The 22,453-nt window shown below is 44.0% G+C and overlaps 1 protein-coding gene across 2 annotated transcripts in view; it reads right to left on the reverse strand.

Moving 5' to 3' along the window:
- The window catches only part of EVL (Enah/Vasp-like), a 164,446-nt gene extending 150,900 nt beyond the window's left edge, over window positions 1-13,546 (reverse strand). For both annotated transcript variants that reach the window (XM_082839594.1, XM_082839593.1), the window contains exon 1: window positions 13,470-13,546. In XM_082839594.1, coding sequence (XP_082695720.1) covers window positions 13,470-13,474 — 5 coding nt within the window. In that variant the 5' untranslated portion in view covers window positions 13,475-13,546. The remainder of the gene's footprint in view (window positions 1-13,469) is intronic.
- Between the last annotated feature and the right edge of the window lie 8,907 nt (window positions 13,547-22,453).

Raw genomic sequence — 22,453 nt, forward strand, 5'->3', positions numbered from 1 at the left:
TGCATATATTGAAGAATCCTTGCATTCCTGGGATAAACCCCACTTGATCATGGTGGATGATCCTTTTAATGTGCTGTTGGATTCTGTTTGCTAGTATTTTGTTGAGGATTTTTGTATCTATGTTCATCAGTGATGTTGGCCTGTAGTTTTCTTTGTTTGTGACATCTTTGTCTGGTTTTGGTATCAGGATGATGGTGGCCTCGTAGAATGAGTTTGGGACTGTTCCTCCCTCTGCTATATATTGAGTTTAGAGTTTGAGAAGGATAGGTGTTAGTTCTTCTCTAAATGTTTGATAGAATTCACCTGTGAAGCCATCTGGTCCTGGGCTTTTGTTTGTTGAAAGATTTTTAATAACAGTCTCAATTTCAATGCTTGTGACTGGTCTGTTCATATTTTCTATTTCTTCCTGGTTCAGTCTCGGAAGGATGTGCATTTCTAAGAATTTGTCCATTTCTTCCAAGTTGTCCATTTTATTGGCATATAGGTGCTTGTAGTAATCTCTCATGATCTTTTGTATTTCTGCAGTGCCAGTTGTTACTTCTCCTGTTCCATTTCTAATTCTACTGATTTGAGTCTTCTCCCTTTTTTTCTTGATGAGTCTGGCTAATGGTTTATCAATTTTTTATCTTCTCAAAGAACCAGCTTTTAGTTTTACTGATCTTTGCTATTCTTTCCTTCATTTCTTTTTCATTTATTTCTGATCTGATCTTTATGATTTCTTTCCTTCTGCTAACTCTGGGGTTTTTTTGTTCTTCTCTAATTGCTTTAGGTGTAAGGTTAGGTTGTTTGAGATGTTTCTTGTTTCTTAAGGTCGGATTGTATTGCTATAAACTTCCCTCTTAGAACTGCTTTTGCTGCATCCCATAGGTTTTGGATCATAGTGTTTTCACTGTCATTTCTTTCTAGGTATGTTTTGATTGCCTCTTTGATTTCTTCAGTGATCTCTTGGTTATTAAGTCACGTACTGTTTAGCCTCCATGTGTTTGTATTTTTTTTTTTTTTTTTTGCGGTACGCAGGCCTCTCACTGTTGTGGCCTCTCCGGCTGTGGAGCACAGGCTCCGGATGCGCAGGCTCAGGGGCCATGGCTCATGGATCCAGCCGCTCTGCGGCATGTGGGATCTTCCTGGACCAGGGCACGAACCCGTGTCTCCTGCATCGGCAGGAGGACTCTCAACCACTGCGCCACCAGGGAAGCCCGTGTTTGTATTTTTTATAGATTTTTTTCCTGTAATTGATATCTAGTCTCATAGCGTTGTGGTCGGAAAAGATACTTGATATGATTACAATTTTCTTAAATTTACCAAGGCTTGATTTGTGACCCAAGATATGATCTATCCTGGAGAATGTTCCATGAGCACTTGAGAAGAATGTGTATTGTGTTGGTTTTGGATGGAATGTCCTATAAATATCAATTAAGTCCATCTTGTTTAATGTATCATTTAAAGTTTGTGTTTCCTTATTTATTTTCATTTTGGATGATCTGTCCATTGGTGAAACTGGGGTGTTAAAGTCCCCTACTATGATTGTGTTACTGTCGATTTCCCCTTTTATGGCTGTTAGTATTTGCCTTATGTATTGAGGTGCTCCTATGTTGGGTGCATAAATATTTACAATTGTTATATCTTCTTCTTGGATCGATCCCTTGATCATTATGTAGTGTCCTTCTTTGTCTCTTGTAATAGTCTTTATTTTAAAGTCTATTTTGTCTGATATGAGAATTGCTACTCCAGCTTTCTTTTGATTTCCATTTGCATGGAATATCTTTTTCCATCCCCTCACTTTCAGTCTGTATGTGTCCCTAGGTCTGAAGTGGGTCTCTTGTAGACAGCATATATATGTGTCCTGTTTTTGTATCCATTCAGCCAGTCTGTGTCTTTTGGTTGGGATGTTATTTTTTAACTTTTCACGTTTTCTTGCTCTTAATAGGACTAAAACAGTGCCAGAAGTAGAACTCCCCAATCCAGTACAACTTAACGTGTTTAAAACGGAACCAAACGGCAATTTTCTAACATAAATCACTCATAATTTAATTCAAGTCTTCTCTAGTTGGTCTCTACAATTTCTGCAGTTCTGAAGTTTGAGTTTTTCCCAGGTGACTAAGAAATTTAGGGGATGAAGCAATGTGGAGTGTGAGAAAATAGAGATTAGGCATTACTGCTGACTAACAGAAAACCATAAAGCCTGAATTCAAACAAAGCATTAATAAAAAGTAATGTCATCATGCACTGTAATCTAAAATCTCACACGCCTTATGGCTGGAGGCATGGACCTCCCTTCAAAAAATGAGAGAGCTAAAAAAAAAAAAAAAAAAAAAAATGAGAGAGCTGAAAACTCCTAGGCACAGAGCCTGACACACCACGGATACACAAGGAATGGCAGTCCCTGGTGCCCCTGCTCCTCCTTTCCTGTCTCCCCGACCCCTACCTAGAGGTGGGCTGACACTGAACGCAGGCTGAAATTTCAGCATAGCCCAGCTGTCTCACTACGAAGTCTCAGGCTCATTCCCAAGTTTTTGCTGTACTGAATAGGAGGAGCTAGGGTCGAGGTCATAAAGATGAACCCACGAATCAAGAGAGCAAATGCTCTTGCCTACTTCTGCCTATAACTAAAGAGGAAACCGTGGGTGAAGAAGAGTGAAAAATAAGACCAGAACTGCGAGACAAGAAATCTGAGCTTCACGCCCCTAATACCTCACTGCCTGTGAGGCCTAGGCAAGTGGCCTCTGGAGCCTGTGTCCATTTTCTCATCTGAGAAATAGGGGCTCATTCATTCGTCAGCAAACACTTATTGAGCACTTACTACATTCCAGAAAACCAGCCCCAGTCTTGAAACTCAGGACTAGATCAGCAGTTCTTAACTGTGGCTGCACACTTAAATAACCTGGAGATTTCAAATGAAACAACAGCAAAACACCTCATCCCAGATTAATGGACTCTCTAAGGTAGGGCCCGGGTATCAGGTGGAAGGTGGGGAAGAGGGCCTTTTCAACTGTTGCTGATGCCCAGTGAGGGTTAAAAACCACTGGACTTAGAGAATTTCTAAGTTTCTGAATCTAACTTTCTATGGTTTGACAAATGAGTATTTTTTACAGGTCAAAACCCTCCAAAATAAACCAGTTTCATCAATACTTCGGAGGGAGAGTGACAGAGGGGGTGCTTCAACTGTGCTGACAATCCTGGCCCGAGGGGTCACATTGCCTGTAAGTGTCCTCCAGCCTCACGGATGCCTCCTTGGATTCATATTCAAAAGCCACACATGTCATGTTATAAGTGAGAATTCTCCCCGAGGGGCAGACAGATGCCTGACTCATGCCATTCTGGATTTGTTCCCTTGGATTAAAGCACTGTTTGGTCATTCATGATTTTTGTCATATCTGTTTAACGTGAGTGCTATCAATTAATCTTTTCCTTTAAAATCAACTCACTAGAGCAGTAAGAGAGTATTAGCCCTACTAAATATTAAAACACACTATAGAACCTCTTTAATCAAAAGTGAGGCATTGACACATGAATAAATGCAGACCAATGGAACATAATAGAAAATCCAGAAATAGGTTAAATTAATATGACAAAGGACAGAATCTCAAAACACCGGGAGAAAATGGAATTTTAAAATAATTAATTAATATGGTTGTGCTGGGTCTTAGCTGCAGCAGGGGGCTCCTTAGTTGTGGCTCACTGGCTCCTTAGTTGCAGCACATGGGCTCCTTAATTCCGGCAGGCAGGCTCCTTAGTTGTGGCACGTGGGCTCCTTAGTTGTGGCATGTGCGAACTCTTATTTGAGGCATGCATGTGGGATCTAGTTCCCTGACCAGGGATTGAACCTGGACACCCTGCATTGGGAGTGTGGAGTCTTATCCACTGCACCACCAGGGAAGTCCCAGAAAATGAAATTTTTAATAAGGGGTATTGGGATAACTGAAAAACCAGATAGAAAAGGTTAAAATTGGATCCAGCTCTCATACCATATATTTAATTCCAAATGGATCAAAGATTTAAATGTTTGACAAAGAAAAGAAACTGTACAAGTACTAGAAAAAACATAGGTGAATTCAAGCTGGTATCACAGAAAACTTTCGAGCCATGACTGAAAATCAAGAAGCAGTGAGTAAAAAAAAATTTCAAAAAGAGAGAAGTAATCCCCACAAAATCATGTGCATTAAGCACCTAGTCGGCATCATTTCAGCCCCTCCTGCCTTACCTGTTTCTTATTCTAGCCACCCCTGAGGCAACCAGTTCTGCCCGGGCTCTGACCTGTGTCCAGTCCCTGCTGCGGCCGCAGGGGGCTGCCACGTGAGCCCCGTCAGGACCCACTGAGAACATCACCATGTACGGGGGCAATCAGTGCCCTGTGGAGCAATCCTTTGCCAAATGGAGACAGTAGCTAATGGATACAGGCTTCTCCCTTCGGGCCCCACAAATATCAATCCTGTGCTCTCCTCCAAACACACAGGAGCCTTCACCTCGGGTACAGTTTTCTGGGGAACCCAGTTAAAATACCACTAATTTGATGCACTGATTTTCTTCTAATACACAAAAATAAATACTTAATTATTAAAATTTAAAAAGCGCTCAGCAGAAGGAGCATGACTCCCTCCTCCTTACGTGTGAGCTACGAATAGTGACCGTCTTGAAAAGAAGACAGTACGAAAAGGGGAATAGAAGAGTAACTTTACAATGATGGAACCTGACAAACACTGCTTCAGCCAGGTGATCGAGGTCAACATCAACAGTGATAAGTCACGCTGCAGTATGTACCCTCTGTAACATGGAATGGAATGTCACTTCATCTCTGCGATCTTCCTGCCTGAAACTTAACAACCCCAGGCTAACCATGAGAAAAACATGAAACAAATTCCAACAGAAGGGCATCCTACAATATACCTAAACAAGTACTCCTCAAAATAGTCAAGATCTTCAAATATTAAAGACAGTCTGAAAAACTATCCACAGCAGAGGGGTCTAAGGAGATTTAACAACTAAATGTAATGTGGTATCCGGGATCAGACCTTGTAACAGAAAAAGTACATTAGGTAAAAACAAGCAAACTTGAATATACTATGCACGTCAGCTAATAATATTGTATCAATATTAGTTTACTAAGTATAACAAATGTACCACGTAAGATATTAATAACAGGGGAAACTATATATGTGGAGAGTGTATGGGAACTCTCTGTACTATCTGCTCAACTTTTCCATAACTCTAAAATTGTTTTAAAATATAAAGTCTAGGGCTTCCCTGGTGGCGCAGTGGTTGAGGGTCCGCCTGCCGATGCAGGGGACACAGGTTCGTGCCCCGGTCTGGGAGGATCCCACGTGCCGCGGAGCGGCTGGGCCCGTGAGCCACGGCCGCTGAGCCTGCGCGTCCAGAGCCTGTGTTCCGCAACGGGAGAGGCCACGACAGTGAGAGGCCCGCGTACCGCAAAAAAAAAAAAAAAAGAGTAAAAAATATAAAGTCTATTAATAAAAACAGGAAAAAAAAGATTTATGAAAAGCATTCCTCCATCCCTGGCAATGGGACCTGGGATCTGCATTTTGGAAGGACATACACACACAGATTCCTAGGCACATTAAAGTTTGAGAAACATCAGGGACATCGAGAGTTACAGTGCACAATGTCCTTACAAAGAAAATTCAGGAAAAAAGAATCCATCCACACATCAATAAACAAATCCTATCTCCTGGTAGTGGTACGGAAACACCAGATGAAAGCACTGTCACCCAGTAATTCATTAACTCATTGAGCACATAATGAAAGAGTTTTCATCTTGGATGCCAGCTTCACTCATTTGGGAGCTGCCTGGAATGTGGTACTTGGAAGGACCCATGACAATGCAGAATGAATGTCATGATTTACTACCCATTTTACATACAAGTGGCAGCATCAATATTCATTAAGCATCTACCAATTGCCAGGCACAGCGCTAGGCTCTAGGGACCCAACAGAGATGGAAACTAGCATAATCCTTTATGAAGTATAGGAGGAAAACGGTAAGTAATTATAAATATAAAAAGTAACAGAGGGACTTTCCTGGCGGTTCAGTGGTTAAGACTCCGTGCTTCCAATGCAGGGGACATGGGTTCGATCCCTGGTCAGGGAGCTAGGATCCCACATGCCACGCAGCGTGGCCAAAAGTAAAATAAAATAAAATAACAGAATAGGAAATATGGAATGCCACAGAGGCAAATAATCGGGAAGGGCCATCAGCCAGGGCTGGAGTCAAGGACTGCCTCCCTGAGGAAGTGACATTTAAGCTAAGATTTGAAGGCTAAGAACTTAGTAAGGTGAAGAGGAAAAGGAAGTAGCTGAACTCTGGTCAACTCATGAATTAGTCCATCAGACCTTTTCTTACTTAAGGATCCTTTGGAGGAGAATGAAGAAGACAAGATCAGAGCAACAGACACAGCTCCACAGAGAGAGCCCAGAGAGGAGGGCAGTACCCACAGAGTGTTTAAGGTGCTGGAAGCTTTACACAGGGGCCCAGGGCAGATATACGACAAGGGGGAAGGACTGGAGAAGGTGAGTAAGAGGCTTCCAAAACCAAGCCCTTGTAAGGGACGTTGCCCATTTCTGCTAAGACACTCAGAAAACGTGTCACATTGGCTCCCACTGCCCTTTCTGCCACCACCTCCATGACTTTCACAACTAACTGCTCAACTGCAGTAACTATTTCTTAATCTAAATTTCCTGGTACAATGATCTCCTCTACCCCAAAATAACATGCCTCCTGTTTTGTCTTTATTTCAGTAGTTCTATTTTGTCTCTTTTACAGAGAACGGCCCTGAATCATTTTTAGAAGTTGAAGCATCAATAGCAACTGTGGTTTCTAAACCAAAAAATTATCACATATGGTAGAGAACTTATATAGCAATCTGACAAAAGGGCAGAATATCTGAAATCAGAATTGTCCCAGATCTTTCCGGGTTCATCTCCTTCACAGACATAACAAATTGAGGTGGGGGACGTAAACAGCTCACCTTTACTGAACACCGTAAGCCGAGACCCTTCTATGTATTCTCATCTGATCCTCACAAAACCCCGAGAAAGAAGGAGGGTTATCCTCATTTATATTTGGGAAAAGTGTCGGCTCATAAAGGCTAAGTAATTTGCTCAAGGTCAGTCAGCTGGTAAGGAGTGGCTCTGGGGCAGAATCCAGGTCTATTAGACTCTAAAACCCAGGCTGTTTAGAATACAAGGGACAAATGTGGCCTAACTCAATATTATAAAAAGAAAAAGGTCGTTCACATTCCTACGTTAAGTCCAAACCCAGAAGCAGTAGATGCCTTTCCCACAGCCTTAAAGACAAAGACAGACAATCCATCTTCACAGTAGCTATAGAGGACCTGAGAACAGGGCTCCCCCCACTGGCAAGCAGATGCAACCACACCATTTACTTCTGATTCCTCTCCTAGGCCTTTGCTTTTTGGGAGGGGAACCTCCAATTTAAGACCAGGAATAAAGTTCCTTTCATTAACTTTATCTTTCTCTCTTCTTTGCTTAAAATTTATCAACAGCCTTTGGTTCCACTAATAATACTATTTTTCTAACTTATCTTAAGGAAATAATCAGAGACATACCCTAAGATTTATGTACAGACATTATCATCGTATTATTTACAATGATGAAATCCTAAAAGCAAAGCTAACTGTCCCAAACTTGGGGTACTGGTAAATAAATTATGGTATATCATCTGATAGACTATTATGCAGCTATTTTAAATGTTTTCAAAGAACATTTAACGAAGGGGAAATGCATATATGTTGAATGTAAAATGCCCAATACGAATACACAGTATAGTATCAATTTTGTGAAAACGTTACACTTACACGTGAAAAAGATAAAGAGACTATACCCCACGTTTAATGGGTTATCCCTAAACAGCGGGATCAATGCTGATTTTTATTGTCTTCTTTATACTTTCTCTGTTTTCAAATTCTCCACGTTCAATACATACTACATTTAAACCAGAAAAATAAAAACTGCCACTAGAAGTCATTTCTATGAGGTCTTCTCCTTTCAGGCTAAGAAAGAGAAAAAGCTGTTTGCTGCTGGGACCACTGTCCTTCCCACCCCACCCTGACGTCAGCTGGAGGTGCTCTTCTCTAAGTTATCGTCACACTATTAAGGCAGTTATGATATTCACTCAACTCGGAGTCACCAAGCCTATAGTCTACCGCAAGGTTCAAACCTGGGTAGTATATAGATTACCTTTACAGGGAAAAAAATCTTCATGTGAAACAATGCCGATATATTTTCATGTAGCTTATTTATGTCCAATTATAAAACTAAGTTTAAATTTCTTATGTTTGTGTAACTAGATACAAACAAAACTACCAACCCAGCAAAATTCAAAAGGACATTAATAAAAAGATGATGTTGCTCATATTAAAAATCACCACCCACAAGGTAAATATAGTAACGGTACAGGTCTAAAAACAGAACAACCGAAGAGAGTCGAAGGTACACACACAGAAGCGCCACAACCCCACAGCTGGTCTCCCGAACACAACTTCCAAAGATTCCTGGAGGAATGCTCCCCTGCCCCTATCCTGCAGCAATAAGCTGAGATGTACTTGTGTTAGCTAGTGCTGGCTAACTGTGGTGTGTGAAGACTGTGTCTGTGCTTGGGTATCTCATGCTGTACCCTGTAACTGCACTGCATTCTGCAGAACTCCAAATTGATAAAGTGCCCTTGGCCCAGATGAGGTAGTTCCCTGGCACATAACCAGACCTGTGAGATGGTAGGCTGGCCATGCCTTACACACACAAGGCTGGCCCTGGCGGGGGCAGGCAAGCTCTCTGAAGACTGGAGGTGATCCTGCTTCAGATGTTACCATGCAGCCCTGGAGAGGATTTTGGAATCTGCAGGTTTGTTCTGCCATCCAACTTAGAAAACATTCCTGATACCTCCGCCACATATCTACTAAAATAATCAAGTATCTGATCAGCAATTTTGAAGAAAAATGTAATTTTGATCTTTATCTCATATTCCAGACAATTTGAAGGATGAACTTTTGTGAAATTTTACATATAAAAAAACAACTTAATACTTACCGAACTACTAGACAAATGCTAAAACATAAGAAACGATGGAAAAATCACAAAGAAAATGACTTGATAACATAAAAATCTTAAACTTCTATATATCAAATCTTTAAAAGATGAAAGGCGGAGGGGGAAAACGTTCACAGAAGAGAACCTTCCCAACAGATAAATGACTAAAGTATACAAGCAGAAATATATTGTATACTGTGTATGTGGGCATCTTTGTTTTTAAGTAGAAAAATGATGCAGAAAGGGATTTAGGAAATTTCTGTAAATCTTTTAGGGATAGAGACTATTTGGGGGTGGGGAGGTTTGGCCCCTTCTACCTCCTTACCACCAAATCCAGTATCAGGCAACGGTAAGGCCTCGAAAAATGATTTCTGAATGAGATATGAGAATACATAACGTCTCTTAGGAAAAGGGAAATAAGAATTCAGGCAATAGTCTAGAAAATTAAGAAAAACTCAGACACATCCTTAATTATCCAAGTCAGCAAAACAGTGACTTGGATAATTCACCATGTCCACATAGTTTAGCAAAACTAAACTATGTGGACATGTGCCTCAAATGTTCAGTTTATTTGTTAGAATGCATCTCTAGCTCTATGCCTTTCTGAGACATTCCTGAAAAGCATCAGTTTAGAGGCTCCATTTCAGACCATTTTCAAAACGTCATATCTATGTACTCCCATGAGATTATCTAACAAGAAAAATGTGTCATTTTCGTTAGAAAAATTCAGAATGAACAAAAGAGAAAGTATTTTTCACAGATGAGCCACACTGCTTATAAATATGCAAATCAAATGAATTGACAACAGCGGTAATGATGAACAGACCTCCTCGACTCATTCAGGTCCATTTGCAAAAGCCACGTACCTCAAGAGGTACATGTAAATATACACGTATAGATGTTTAACTACAAACAGTCTGCAACAGAGAACCATGTTAAACTGTTAGCAGCGTTTTAAAAAAAAAATCTGTGTAAAGAAAAAGGGTAACTGAATGACTCATTTTGGAAAAAGTATTTAAAAACTTTCATTTCTATATCCATGCATTGTCATTTGATCCCCCAAAATGGGATCTGAGAATACTATTATGTCATTATTGATCAAAAAATGAAATGTTCTATTCAAGTGGGCCAAGAAAGGGGTAATTTTTATCAAATAAACAATTAAGGAAATCAAGACAGGAGAAAGAAATGAATATTAAAAGAAGAGAGGAAAGCACCTGCTTCCAAAATCCTTTGCTTTACAGGAATGATCTGCCATTTTTTCAATTAATTACATATTAAGAGGAAATAAAGATTTATTCTTAAAGTTATCTTGATTCTAAGTGCATTTCACAAACTGAAATGATCTAAAATAGTTATAACACAAAAAAATTGGTGGTGTTATTCCCCACAGCTTCTGTAACCAGGTAGCTTGAGTCTCCTCTGAAATTGAATATTGACTCAAACTGCTCCTAACATGCATACATCAGGGACTTTTACTTCCAGTAAACATGAACTTAGTACATCAGAACAATCCTCCAGCTGAAAAGAACTAAAAAAGCAGGGAAAAAAACAGAATAAATATCTGCTTGGAGGCCTGGAGGAAGAAGGGCTATCAGAGGCTCAGGGAGGTGAGTTCAGTATTTGGGGCTACTTTTCCCTGGAGATGTCTGCCAACTTTGAAGGGAATCCTAAAAGTTTGGCTTTAGGCTGGAGGGTAAAGGTGCTGGTGAAGAGCTGAACATGAGCACTAAAGGTGAACAGAACAGGCTGGCTCTCATAAGGACTGGAGCTCAGCTTAGAAACATCCCAATTCCTTGAGACTACACTGAAGTGACCCCAGATTATAAGTGCCCCATTTGTCTGACAAAAGCAAATGTGAATTATCTCTGGAAGAGAAAAACATCTTCTTAGGCCTCAAATTATTTCTGCAAATTCTGCAAATATGATGTCCAGCATGGAATTAAAAAACAAAAACAACTAGGCACAAAAGGAGATAAGACAATATGAATGAAAACCAAGAGAAACAGACGTTGGAAATGACTCACAAATACTGCCATAATTGGACAAACATTAACATAATCATACATACTATATTCAAGGAGATGAAAGACAATATTGATAATTTTGGGAGACAGCTGGAAACCATAAAAAAAAGCAAATGGAAATTAAAGTATCAAAAAATATATAATAACTGAAATTAAAAAGTCAATTGATAGGAAAGATAAGTGAGGAGATAACCAGAATGAAGAGCAAAGAGACAAACAGAAAACACAAAAGGAAGGTTAAGAAAACACAGAAGGAAGATACAGTGAAATAGCCTAACATGTATAATGGTAGCCCCAGAAGGAAAGGTGAGGGAGAATGGGACAGAAGCAATATTTGAAGTCCTAAAGGCTCATGACTTCCAAAACTAATGAGAGACATAAAGCCAAAGACTCAAGAGGTCCTAAGTTATATAAAAAAAAAAAAAAATCCATACTAAGGACAGCACAGAAAAAACTGCTGAAAACCAAACACAGAGAACATTTTAAAAGCAGCCAGAGAAAAACACGACTTTCAAAGAACGACAGACAAGTTACTTCTCAACAGAAACAATCCAAGTCAGAGACAATGAGGTGTCTTTAAAGTGCTAAAAGAAAGCAACGGTAAACCAAGAATTCTGTAACTACTGAAAAGACCCTTCTAAAACGGAGGAAAATGTTCTAAAATTAGATTGTGGTAAGGGTTTCATAACTCTGTGAAAATACTAAAAACCACCAAACTGCATACTCTAAATGGGTAAATTTTATGGTATGTGAATTGTATCTCAATAAATCTGTTTTTTTTCCAAATGAAGGATAAATAATGACATTTGCAAACAAATACTGTAAGAATTTGTCACCAGCAGACCTGTACGAGGAATTCTAAAGGGTATTCCTCAGACAGAAAGAAATGATCCCAAATGGAAGACTGGAAGATGACAAAGGTGGCACTGCAGAACTATGGGGAAAAGATGACCTTTCTGATAGACAGTACTGAATAAATGGTTCTGCTAAATATAAAATTTGACCGCTTTTCCACAAGTTACACAAAAGTCACAAGTGGACTGTAGATCTTAATTTGAAAGGCAGAACAGTAAGATTTTTAGAAGATGTCATAGGAAACTATCTTCTTGACTTTGGAATAGAACTCCTACAAATTAGGAAGAAAAAGGCATGTAAATCCCAAAAGAAAACACTTTTGAACAGGCACTTCACAAAACAGGATACCAAACAAACATGAAAAGATGTTCAACCTCATCAGTCAGCAAGAAACTGCAATCCGAAAACACAATGGGATACCTCACCAGGATGGCTTCACACTCACCAGGATGGCTAAAATGTAAGTGTTGACAAGTACTGACAAGGACATGGAGCACGAGAACTCCCATACATTTGCTGGTAGGAGTGTAAATTGGTACAAACACTTTGGAAACTTGGTGTTATTTCCTAAAGTTGAAGATATGGGTATCTTTTGACCTAGAAGTTCCACTGCTAGGTATATACCCAACAGAAATGAATGTACCAGATGTATAAGAATATTCAAAACAGCATTATTATTAATAGTCTAAAGCTAGAAACAATTCAAATGTCTACCAATACCAGAATAGCTAAACTGTAGTATTTCATACAATGGAATACTATAGATTAATAAAAATGAACAACGGTTACGACATAATGGATGAATCTCAGAAGCACGTTGAGTGAAAAAGCCGGACACAAAAGAATATATATTTCATTAGCATTTCGTTTATATAAAATCACAAAACAGTCAAAATGAAACGACAGACACTACAGTTTTTATGGGATATATGTTTGGAAGGTAAAATCTCACCGACAAAAGGCAAGGACGTGATTATCCCCAAAAAGTCAGGATTGGGTTACCTCTGGAGAGAGAATTCCGAGCTCCTGGGTGCTGGCAATGTTTTTTCTCGAACTGGTAACCACCAGTCCCCCTGGCTGGGTGATAAACCAATAAGTTGTACATTGCGGGTCTTGCACTTGACCGGCGTGCAAGAAGAAAGGAGACGGGGACAAGAAAAAGGGAGCTGAAGCCGGCAAGGAGCTCCAGGTGGAAGGAAACGACCACTTAACGTGTAAGCCCCAGAGCGCTGGCACAGAGAGGCTTCGACCAAGGGTACATAACCCCGGGGAGGGAGGCCGGAGGGGCTCCGGGCCGGGCGCGGCCACACCTGCCGCGCGGTCGGCCTCCCCGCGCGGCCCCCAGCCCCCACGTGTGCCTCCCGCGAGCTGCAAAGGCCGGCACACCCCGCTGCTTCCAGAAGGCCGCCCACCCCGACTCCCCCAGACCCTCTCACGGTCCCCCACACCCCCACGGTATTACCGAAGCCCGCCCAGCGCTCCGGACGCCGCCCGCCCGACCTCCCCACGCCCAGGCGCCCGCCGACTCACCTCATTGTCGCTGCCGGGGCGGGCGCGCGGGGCCGGGGGCGCGGCGCGGGGCGCGGGGCGTTAGCGGGGCAGCCGGCCCCGGGCGCGGCGGCTCCGCGTCTCGCTGGGCTGCGGGGGGCAGCGAGGGCTCATCTTCTCGGGGCTGGCGTCCGGGCCGCTAGCTGCGGGGACGGGCTGCGGCGGCGGCGCCTGACAGCTGGGCCCCGGCCCCTGCCATCTTGGCGGGCGCGTGCCCGGGCCGCCGTGTGCGCACGCCGCCGGGAGGAGGGGAGTGGAGGGGAGGGGGCGAGCGTCGCCCGGGTCCCTCCGGCCGGGGGAGCGTGCGCCCGCCCGAGACTGGGGACGCGGTCCCCGGGCGGGCGCGGGCGGCTGCGAGGCCGCCGACGGAGAGGCAAGAGGGCGCGCGGGCAAAGTCAGCCCGCGAGTCGAAACTGAGGGGAGAGCGCGCGCAGCGGCCCAAACCCGACACAAAAGGCGCGGGGCCCCACCGTCCGCGCCTCCAGGAGAGCTGAGCCGGGGTGAGCGAGGGGCGGGGCGGAACCTTGGGGGGCGGGTCGTGAGGGCCCGGCCGGGCCGCAAGGGGCGGGGCTTCGAAGGAAGGGTGCTCAGTGAGGGGCGGGGAGGAGCTCCAAGGGCGGGGTGGGACTGGCGGATGTGAGGGGGGCGGGGCTTAGAAGAAAGCGCGATCCGTGAGGGGCGGGGCCGAGGAGGAAGGCAGGGCCCAAAGTGGGCGGGGCGCTGGCGCGGCACGTGGAGCGCTGTGTCCCCCTCCCCGCGCGGGGTGACTCTCTCAACTACAAAGGCAGCTGAGCGCACCGGCGTCCGTGCGAGTTGGCGGGAGGAGTCCACCTTCCCCGGCCCTGCGGCATGCCCAGCCTGCTCCGAGGCAGTGAGCAACCCCCTCTCTTTGTAAATAAAGAGCCAAGGCTGGGACGGGGAGTCGTATTTTTGAGGCAATATCAACAGCTGAAGGATCTCCCAGTCCAAAAAAGCCCCACCTGGCGCCTGCAAACCACACCTTGTGAAAAAGCACATCGACTGCACGAGGTCGTCCAGGTTTTCTCTGGTTGTTAAATCCCCACCCTTCCTAAAGGTTAGTCATCCTCATAGCTGGCTGGAAACCCTAAACCCTCTGAGTCTCACTTCTCACTTCTAATTAGACACAGTTCGTCATGCTTTCTCAGTATCGCCACTAATGCTCCCGTTCCCCTCTATCACAGCAACAATGGAATCGTATCTACCTTTTTAAAAATTGCCTCTGAGCAAGAGCACATCAAGCGTTAAGTGGTTTCTGGCATATAGTAGGAGGGCAGCGAAGGGTCGCAATTCTACTCCTGGCCCAGAGTGAGAAGAGTGGTTTTTCCCAAGATACAGGAAGTGGTGGAGTCAGTTCTCAAGCCAAGGTTTTTCTGACTCAAAATCCCAGTGCCCATCCATTCTTTTTTTATTTTTTGCTGTACACGGGCCTCTCACTGTTGTGGCCTCTCCCGTTGCGGAGCACAGGCTCCGGACGCGCAGGCTCAGCGGCCATGGCCCACGGGCCCAACCACTCCGCGGCATGCGGGATGCTCCCGGACCGGGACACGAACCCGCGTCCCCTGCAACGTCAGGCAGACTCTCAACCACTGCGCCACCAGGGAAGCCCCATTCTTTTTTTAAAAAAAATAAATTTATTTATTTTCAGTTGCCTTGGGTCTTCATTGCTGCATGCAGGCTTTCTCTAGTTGTGGCGAGCAGGGGCTACTCTTCGTTGCGGTGCATGTGCTTCTCATTGCTTGCTGCGGAGCACAGGCTCCAGGGCGCGCAGGCTTCAGTAGTTGTGGCTCGTGGGCTGAGTTGCTCCGAGGAATGTAGGATCTTCCTGGACCAGAGCTCGAACCCATGTTCCCTGCATTGGCAGGCGGATTCTTAACCACTGCACCACCAGGGAAGTCCCCCATCCATTCTTGTTTGCTGCAGTTGTTCATCATTCTTACACGTTGCCGATTGATCTCTCTTCGTCACCATCCACTTGTCCTCAGAGTTCTTTAGCGATTGGCTGTCACATCTCCACTTTCCTTCCCCGATTTCTTTGAGCTACAGTCTTCAAACTCAAAAGGGCACCTTGGTCCTCTAACAGTCCTGTTAGCAGCCCCAGAGGATTTCAGCCCCTCCTAACCTTATCTGTCCCTCTCTTTCCAGAGTCAAGATCGGTCTCTTTGCTACAGAAGAGACTTGTTAGACCCTAAAAATTACTAAAATGGACAAGCCCCAGGTCACTTGGAGATGTCCCAATGTGCTCTGCAGAGGCAGGGTCACCCCTGGTTCATGCATATCAAAGTTCTGTGAGAAGACCCTCCCACGATGTTGGCCTGTTTGTTCCCAGCCTGATTTATTGAAGCATGTGGTGCACTCTAACCTCTAGATCAAGCACTTTCCCTGCTGTCTTGGACTCTGCAACTGGAAGAAGATTTGCTGGGAGATGTTGATGGCAGACTTCCTATAGAACATTAGCACCAAAGGTGAGGGGGACTTGCCTCCGTCAACCTTTCCTGCTAACTACTAATCTCCTGGAACAGTAACGACATTCAAGTTCCTTTAAGGAGCATCAGAGAATATGGATGCTATTGGGGACCTGCAAATCCTACTCTTAGTAAGGGGTTTGGCGCACAGAACACTGCGAAAGGTTTAAGCGGCCCAACATCACTCAGTGAATTCACGAAATCGGCTGTGTCAGCCTCCTTGGTAGGTTTCTTCCATGTGATGTTTGTTCGTTAGAGGGCTTCTTGAGCTGCAGAAAGGGCCGGGTGGGCAGGTAGGGACCACTTGTGCCCTAAGCTGAGCCCCACTTCCCCATGAATGGGCATTGATATTTGTCCAACCAGCCCGAGGATGCTTGGGGAGACAGAGCCCTGCGTTTTACTCAGCAGCTCAGACCTCTCTGAGCCTCCATTTCTTACTGACAGATGGGACTCCTAACGCTGTCTTGCAGGCACTGCTGAGGATAAGCACAAAGTCAGCTCCCAGAAGATCCTTCCTGCCCTTCCCCAGTGCCTCATTCTCACAGCTCCTTCCCCTTTCCCTTGACTGTGCAGCACTTAAACCCATCGTCTATTTAGCATCTCTCCCGTTTGCTGAATGAAGCCTTTATTTCTTAAAAGTACATGAGTTCATGTTTTCCATTCTTCTGCTAAAAGAAAATCAACATTTGGGGGGCTTGTGGCCCCTGAACAATGTGTATCTGAAGCCACCAGTCCTTGGATCTGAAAAGATTGCTCACCAAAGTCAGTGACTTTGTACTGGGGTTCGGGACAAGTGGCCGGGCTATCTGTGGGCCAGCTCTGAGGCACTCCTGGACTGGATTTCTCATTCATCGGGGAGGCAGGAAAGATGGGGTTTCTGCTGTGTGTTAAGCCCAGGCTAGTCATAGAGCCACAGATACATAATAGAGCTAAAAAGTCCTTAAAGAGCATCTTATGCAACCTCCTTGTCCAGAGGGTGGAGGTGAGACCCTGAGAGGGTGCACGGGTGAGTGGATGAAGAGCCTAACAAACACATTTCTGCAAACAACAAGCCCCAGGACTGCCCACGTTATCCCATGCCCCCTCCCTGTTTCTAGAAGTTTTTCCAGCCTGGAGTCACTGGTGAGGAACCAACTCCATTACCTGGGGTTGCCAAAACAAAGTAATTGCCTCACTCATCACCAATAATAAAAAGAAACACAGTTGCTTTTGATGACTCACCAAGGAGACCATGTCTGGTTTATATTAATGAGCCGAGGTAAATTACTAATTCGTGTCAGACACCTGAAGTGTCTTCTTCAAAGGGAAGACAACAGAGGTCTCAGGGAACTTGGGATCACCTGTGACCCTGCAGCCCTTTTTTGAAAATCCCCACTCAGACCGTTAATCTCCTTGACCAATTCAGTTATTACCAATAGTTGTTTCCCTTAAATACAGCACCATTTGTTTTCATTCATTCATTCATTGTTTATTGAGCACCTACACACGTCTGCCTCCTCTCACGCCCAGCCCACTGACTCTCCACCTGGCCGATTATCTTCAACTCCACCCACATGTCACCTCCCCTCCCCGCCCCCCAAACACTCGGCACCCCCTCCCACAGGGCTGTAGGCACCCATCTCCAAAAGCCTTCAGGGCTTTGGGCTCCACTCCATCACACCCTTGCCTTCCCATTCTGGAATGGTCTTTTCACTTGCTGGCCCCCGCACTGGACTGTGAACTTCATGAGAGCAGCAGGCATGTCTTCCGTGCTTATTCCTCTTTGTCCCCCCCAAGTTTCTTCCCCCCACACCCCCCGCCCCCGAGCTTCTTACAGCACAGAACTGACATGTCATCCTCATCCAAACGGTGCTTGTGTGGGGCAGGGACGAGCCTGCAGGCATTATATTTTGGAAACCAAAGCTCTCGCTTGTGTTCTGGTTGTATCTGGTGGGAAATATAAGTTGTTCCTGGCCCACCTTGCCTTCCGCACACTGAGGTTGGTGTGGGGCGCACAGCTGGAGCTTCTCTTTGACTCCATCTCTCAGGCGCCTCAGCTCAGAAAGCAACTCCCCTGAAGATTATGTTTCACCCACTTTGAAGGCCCAGGAGGGGCCAACTCTTGGGAGAGGAGCCGGCAGTGGTCCTACTGGGGATGACTCCTCGGTAACTCAAAGACCTGGACCAATCTAGGGGAAGCTGGGCCAGATGTGTGCATGTTGGGGGCAGGGGGAGGACCTTGGGTACCCATCTGGCAGAGGGCAACTTCTTAGTACCTCTTTGCACTGGGAGAGGAGCATCGAGGACCCAGGCTGGAGCAGGCCTGCCTTTCTGGAGGAGCCTGGAGCCAAGTCCTGCCATCCTGGGCTGCCTGAGTGTTCCCACTTAACAGGATCTTAATGTTCCCGCTTCATTAAATTAAGAAAACTTAGCCAAGTGCATCCCTCAAGCCAGCCTAGCCTGCAATCCTAGAGGGAGCTGCTGATCCCTGGGAAGCCCTTACCCAGGAGCCTCCAGACCTTTGGAAAAGGATGCCCCAGCCAGCTCCTACCTAGGAAGCCCAACCTCCTTGGCATTCCCAGCAACAGCCATCAGGTCCCAGTGCGGGTGGCTGTTCACCAGTAGCCTGCGGAAGAAATGTCCTGGTTACTTCTCTCCCTGTCGGCTGTCTCACACCTGCCTTGGAAACTCTGACAGCCAGGCCTCTGTGGGGAACTCATTTCTGCAACAGAGCCGGGAGGCCTGGGGCCTCTGAAACCGTGAGCTTGGGAAGTTTAAAGACTGCCATCCCCTCAAAAAATGCTCTACCACGCTGAGCAGTCAGAAGATGACATGTCTAGAGGAGGCAATGACAGAGAAGTTATCAGGAGAGTCAGGAGATCTTGCAGATGAACAATCTGAGAACAAAAGACAATTCTTGAGAACAAAAACCATTACTTCATAACTTAAAAGATTAATTAGAGGCAGGGAAAAACAGAAAAGACACTGATCTAGAACTAGGGTTGGCACACTTTTCTGCAAAGGGCCAGATAGTAAATATTTTTGGCTTTTTGCAGACCATTCGGTCTCTGTCACAACTACTCCTCTCGGCCATCACAGCGTGAAGGCAGCCACAGACAATCCCTAAACCAATGGATGTGAGTGTGTTCCAATAAAACTTTATTGACAAAAACAGGTGGCAGGCAGGATTGGGCCTGCAATCCAGGGACCTAAAAGATCAGATGAAAAAATTACTTTGTGAAGCAGAGTAAAAAAAGAAAGAAGTGGAAATTATCGTTGACAAGATAAAACACGTAAATGATGGATTCAAGAGATCTAACTTCTAAATAAGAGGAGTTCCAAATGGGGTGGAAGGAGGAAAAGCCATAATTGAGGACAAAATAAGAGTTTTTAAATCAAAAGAGCGCGTCAGAAGACTGGAGGCTTTCCCCTAAGATCAAACAAGACAGGGCTATCGACTCTCACCACTGCTTTTCAAGATTGTACTGGAGGTAATTAGGCAATGAAAAAAAGGCATTCGATTGGAAAGGAAGAAGTGAAATGATCTCTGTCTGCAGATTACATGATCTTGCGTTTAGAAAATCCTAAGTAATCGACTGAAAAACTATTAAAACGAATACACGAGCTCACTAAGGTTGCAGGATGCAAGAGAGATATTCAAAAAATCAATTGTATTTCTATATACTTGCTATGAACAATCTGAAAATTAAATTAAGAAAACAGTTCTATTTACAATAACATCAAAAAGGATAAAATACTTAGGAATAAATTTAACAAAAGAAGTGTTAAGACATACACTGAAAACTACAAAATGTCATTGGAAGAAATTAAAGAAGACCTAAATAAAAGTGAAGACATCCATTCGTGGATTGGAAGACAATATTGTTACAAAGGCAACAGTCCGCAGATTGAATGCAATCCCCGTCAAAATCTCTTTTTCAGAAATGAGCAAGCTGATCCTAAAATTCATTTGGAAATGCAACGGACCCAGAACAGCCAAAACAATCTTGAAAAAGAACAAAGTTGGAGGACTCATATTTCCTGATTTCAAAATGTATTGAAAAGCTTTAGTAATCAAGACAGTGTGGTACTGGCGTAGATAATATAGATCAATGGAATTGAATTGAGAGTCCAGAAATAAACCCTTATACTTATGTTCAGTTGATTTTTGACAGGGGCTCCAAGATAAGTCAATGCAGGAAAGAATAGTCTTCAATAAATGGCGCTGGAACAACTAGACATCCACATACGAACGAATGAAGTCTGGACCCTTTACATCATACACAGAAATCACCTTAAAATAAATCATAGTCCTAAATGTAAGCGCTAAAACAATAAAACCCTTAGAAGGAAACATGTTTAAATCTTCATAACCTTGGGTTAGGCAAAGGCTTCCTAGATATGATTCCAAAGGCACAAGCAACGGAAGAAAAAAATAGATAAATTGGACTTCATCAGCATTAAAAAATTTTGTTGCAAGTAATACCATTAGAGTGAAAAGACAACCCACAGAATGGGGGAAAATATTTGCAAACATATATGTGAAAAGAGCCTTGTATCCAGACTATATAATGAACTCTTACAACTCAATAATAAAAATACAAATAAGCCAATTAAAAAGTGGGCAAAGGATCTGAATACATATTTCTCCAAAGAAGATATAGAAATGGCCAACAGGCAATGAAAAGATGCTCAACCTCATTAGCTATCAGGGAAATGCAAATCAAAACTGCAATGAGATACGACTTCACACCCACTGACATGGCTATAAATTAAAATTTTTTTAATTAAAAAAGGGAAATAAGTGATGTTGAAGATGCAGAGAAATTGGAACCCTCATAATTCTGGTGGAATTGTAAAATGATGCAATCTCTTTGGAAAACAGATTGGCAGTTCTTCAAACTGTTCAAAAAAGTTATAATATAACCCAGTAATATAACTTCTAGGTATATGCCCACGTGAAATAAAAACATATCCACACAAAAACCTGTACACAAATGTTCACAGCAGAAGTATTCATAATAGCCCCAAAGTGGAAACAACCCAAATGTCCATCACCTGATGAGTGGATGAACACAGTGGGGTCCCTCCATATACTGGAACGTTAGTTGGCAATAAAGAGCAATGAAGTACTGACACATGCTACAACATTGATGAACCTTGAAAATATTATGCTAAGTGAAAGAAACCAGTCACAAAGACCACATATTGTATGATTCCCCTTATAGGAAATGTCCAGAAAAGGTAAATCCACAGAGACACAAAGTAGTTTAGTGGTTGTCAAGGGCTGGGGTCGGGGAGCAGGAAGGGAATAGGGAATAACTATCTGTTACGAACTGAATTGTGTTCGCTCAAAATTCATTTGTGGAAGCGCTATTCCTGGTACCCCAGAATGTATTTGGAGATAGGACCTTTAAACAGTTAAGTTAAAATGAGGCCATTAGTATGAGCCCTAATCCAATCTGACTGGTGTCCTTATAAGCAGAGATTAGGACGCACAGAGAGACTCTTGGAACAGAGGAAAGGACGCCTTGAGAAGGTGGCCGTCTGCAAGTCCCCAAGAAGAGGGCTCAGAAGGAACCAAACCTGCTGCACCTGGATCTTGGACTTCCAGCCCCCAGAACAGTGACGAAATAAACGTCGTGGTTTAAGCCCCCCAGTCCGTGATATTTTGTTATGGAAGCCCTAGCAAACAAGTACAATGCCAATGGGCATGGAGTTTCTTTTGGGGTGATGAAAATGTTATAAAATTATACTGTAGTGATGGTTGCACGACTGTGAATATATTAAAAACCATTGAGTGGTATTCCTTAAATGGGTGGATTTTAAGGAATGTGAGGGATGTCTCAATAAAGCTGTTTGAGAAGACAGAGCTCACCAGGCATTTGGGAGGATTGGTGGAGAAAGACGCTCACTTAGCCACAATCTGGGAGGAGCAGACTTGTTTACTCTCCCATGTGGATGATACCCTTGGACAGGACAGGAGTTTAGGCCTGCACTTCTCTTTTCTCAGAGATCTGAAAACTTCGAGTTTCAAATGCAGGTAAGAAGCCGAATAACACATCTGTTTCTCCCTTTTACCCAGTGTCTTAGTTTCCTGTTGCTGCCGTGCAAATTATCCCAAAGTTGCTGGCTTAAAACAACACATATGGGGACTTCCCTGGTGGCGCAGTGGTTAAGAATCTGCCTACCAATTCAGAGGACACGGGTTCGATCCCTGGTCCGGGAAGATCCCACATGCCACGGAGCAACTAAGTCCTCGTGCCACAACTACTGAAGCCCACGCGCCTAGAGTCCATGCTCCACAGCAAGAGAAGCCACTGCAATGAGAAGCCTGAGCACTAAAACGAAGAGTAGCCCCTGCTTGCTGCAACTAGAGAAAGCCTGCGAGATCCAACGCAGCCAAAAATTAATTAATTAATTAAAAAAAAAAGCAACACTCATGTATTCTCTTACAGTTCTGGAGGGCAGAAGTCTGACCTCACTGGGCTAAAATCACGATGC

The sequence above is a fragment of the Leucopleurus acutus genome (genome assembly GCF_964270905.1).
Source record: "Leucopleurus acutus genome assembly, chromosome: 1".
In the NCBI taxonomy this organism is placed as follows: Eukaryota; Metazoa; Chordata; class Mammalia; order Artiodactyla; family Delphinidae; genus Leucopleurus; species Leucopleurus acutus.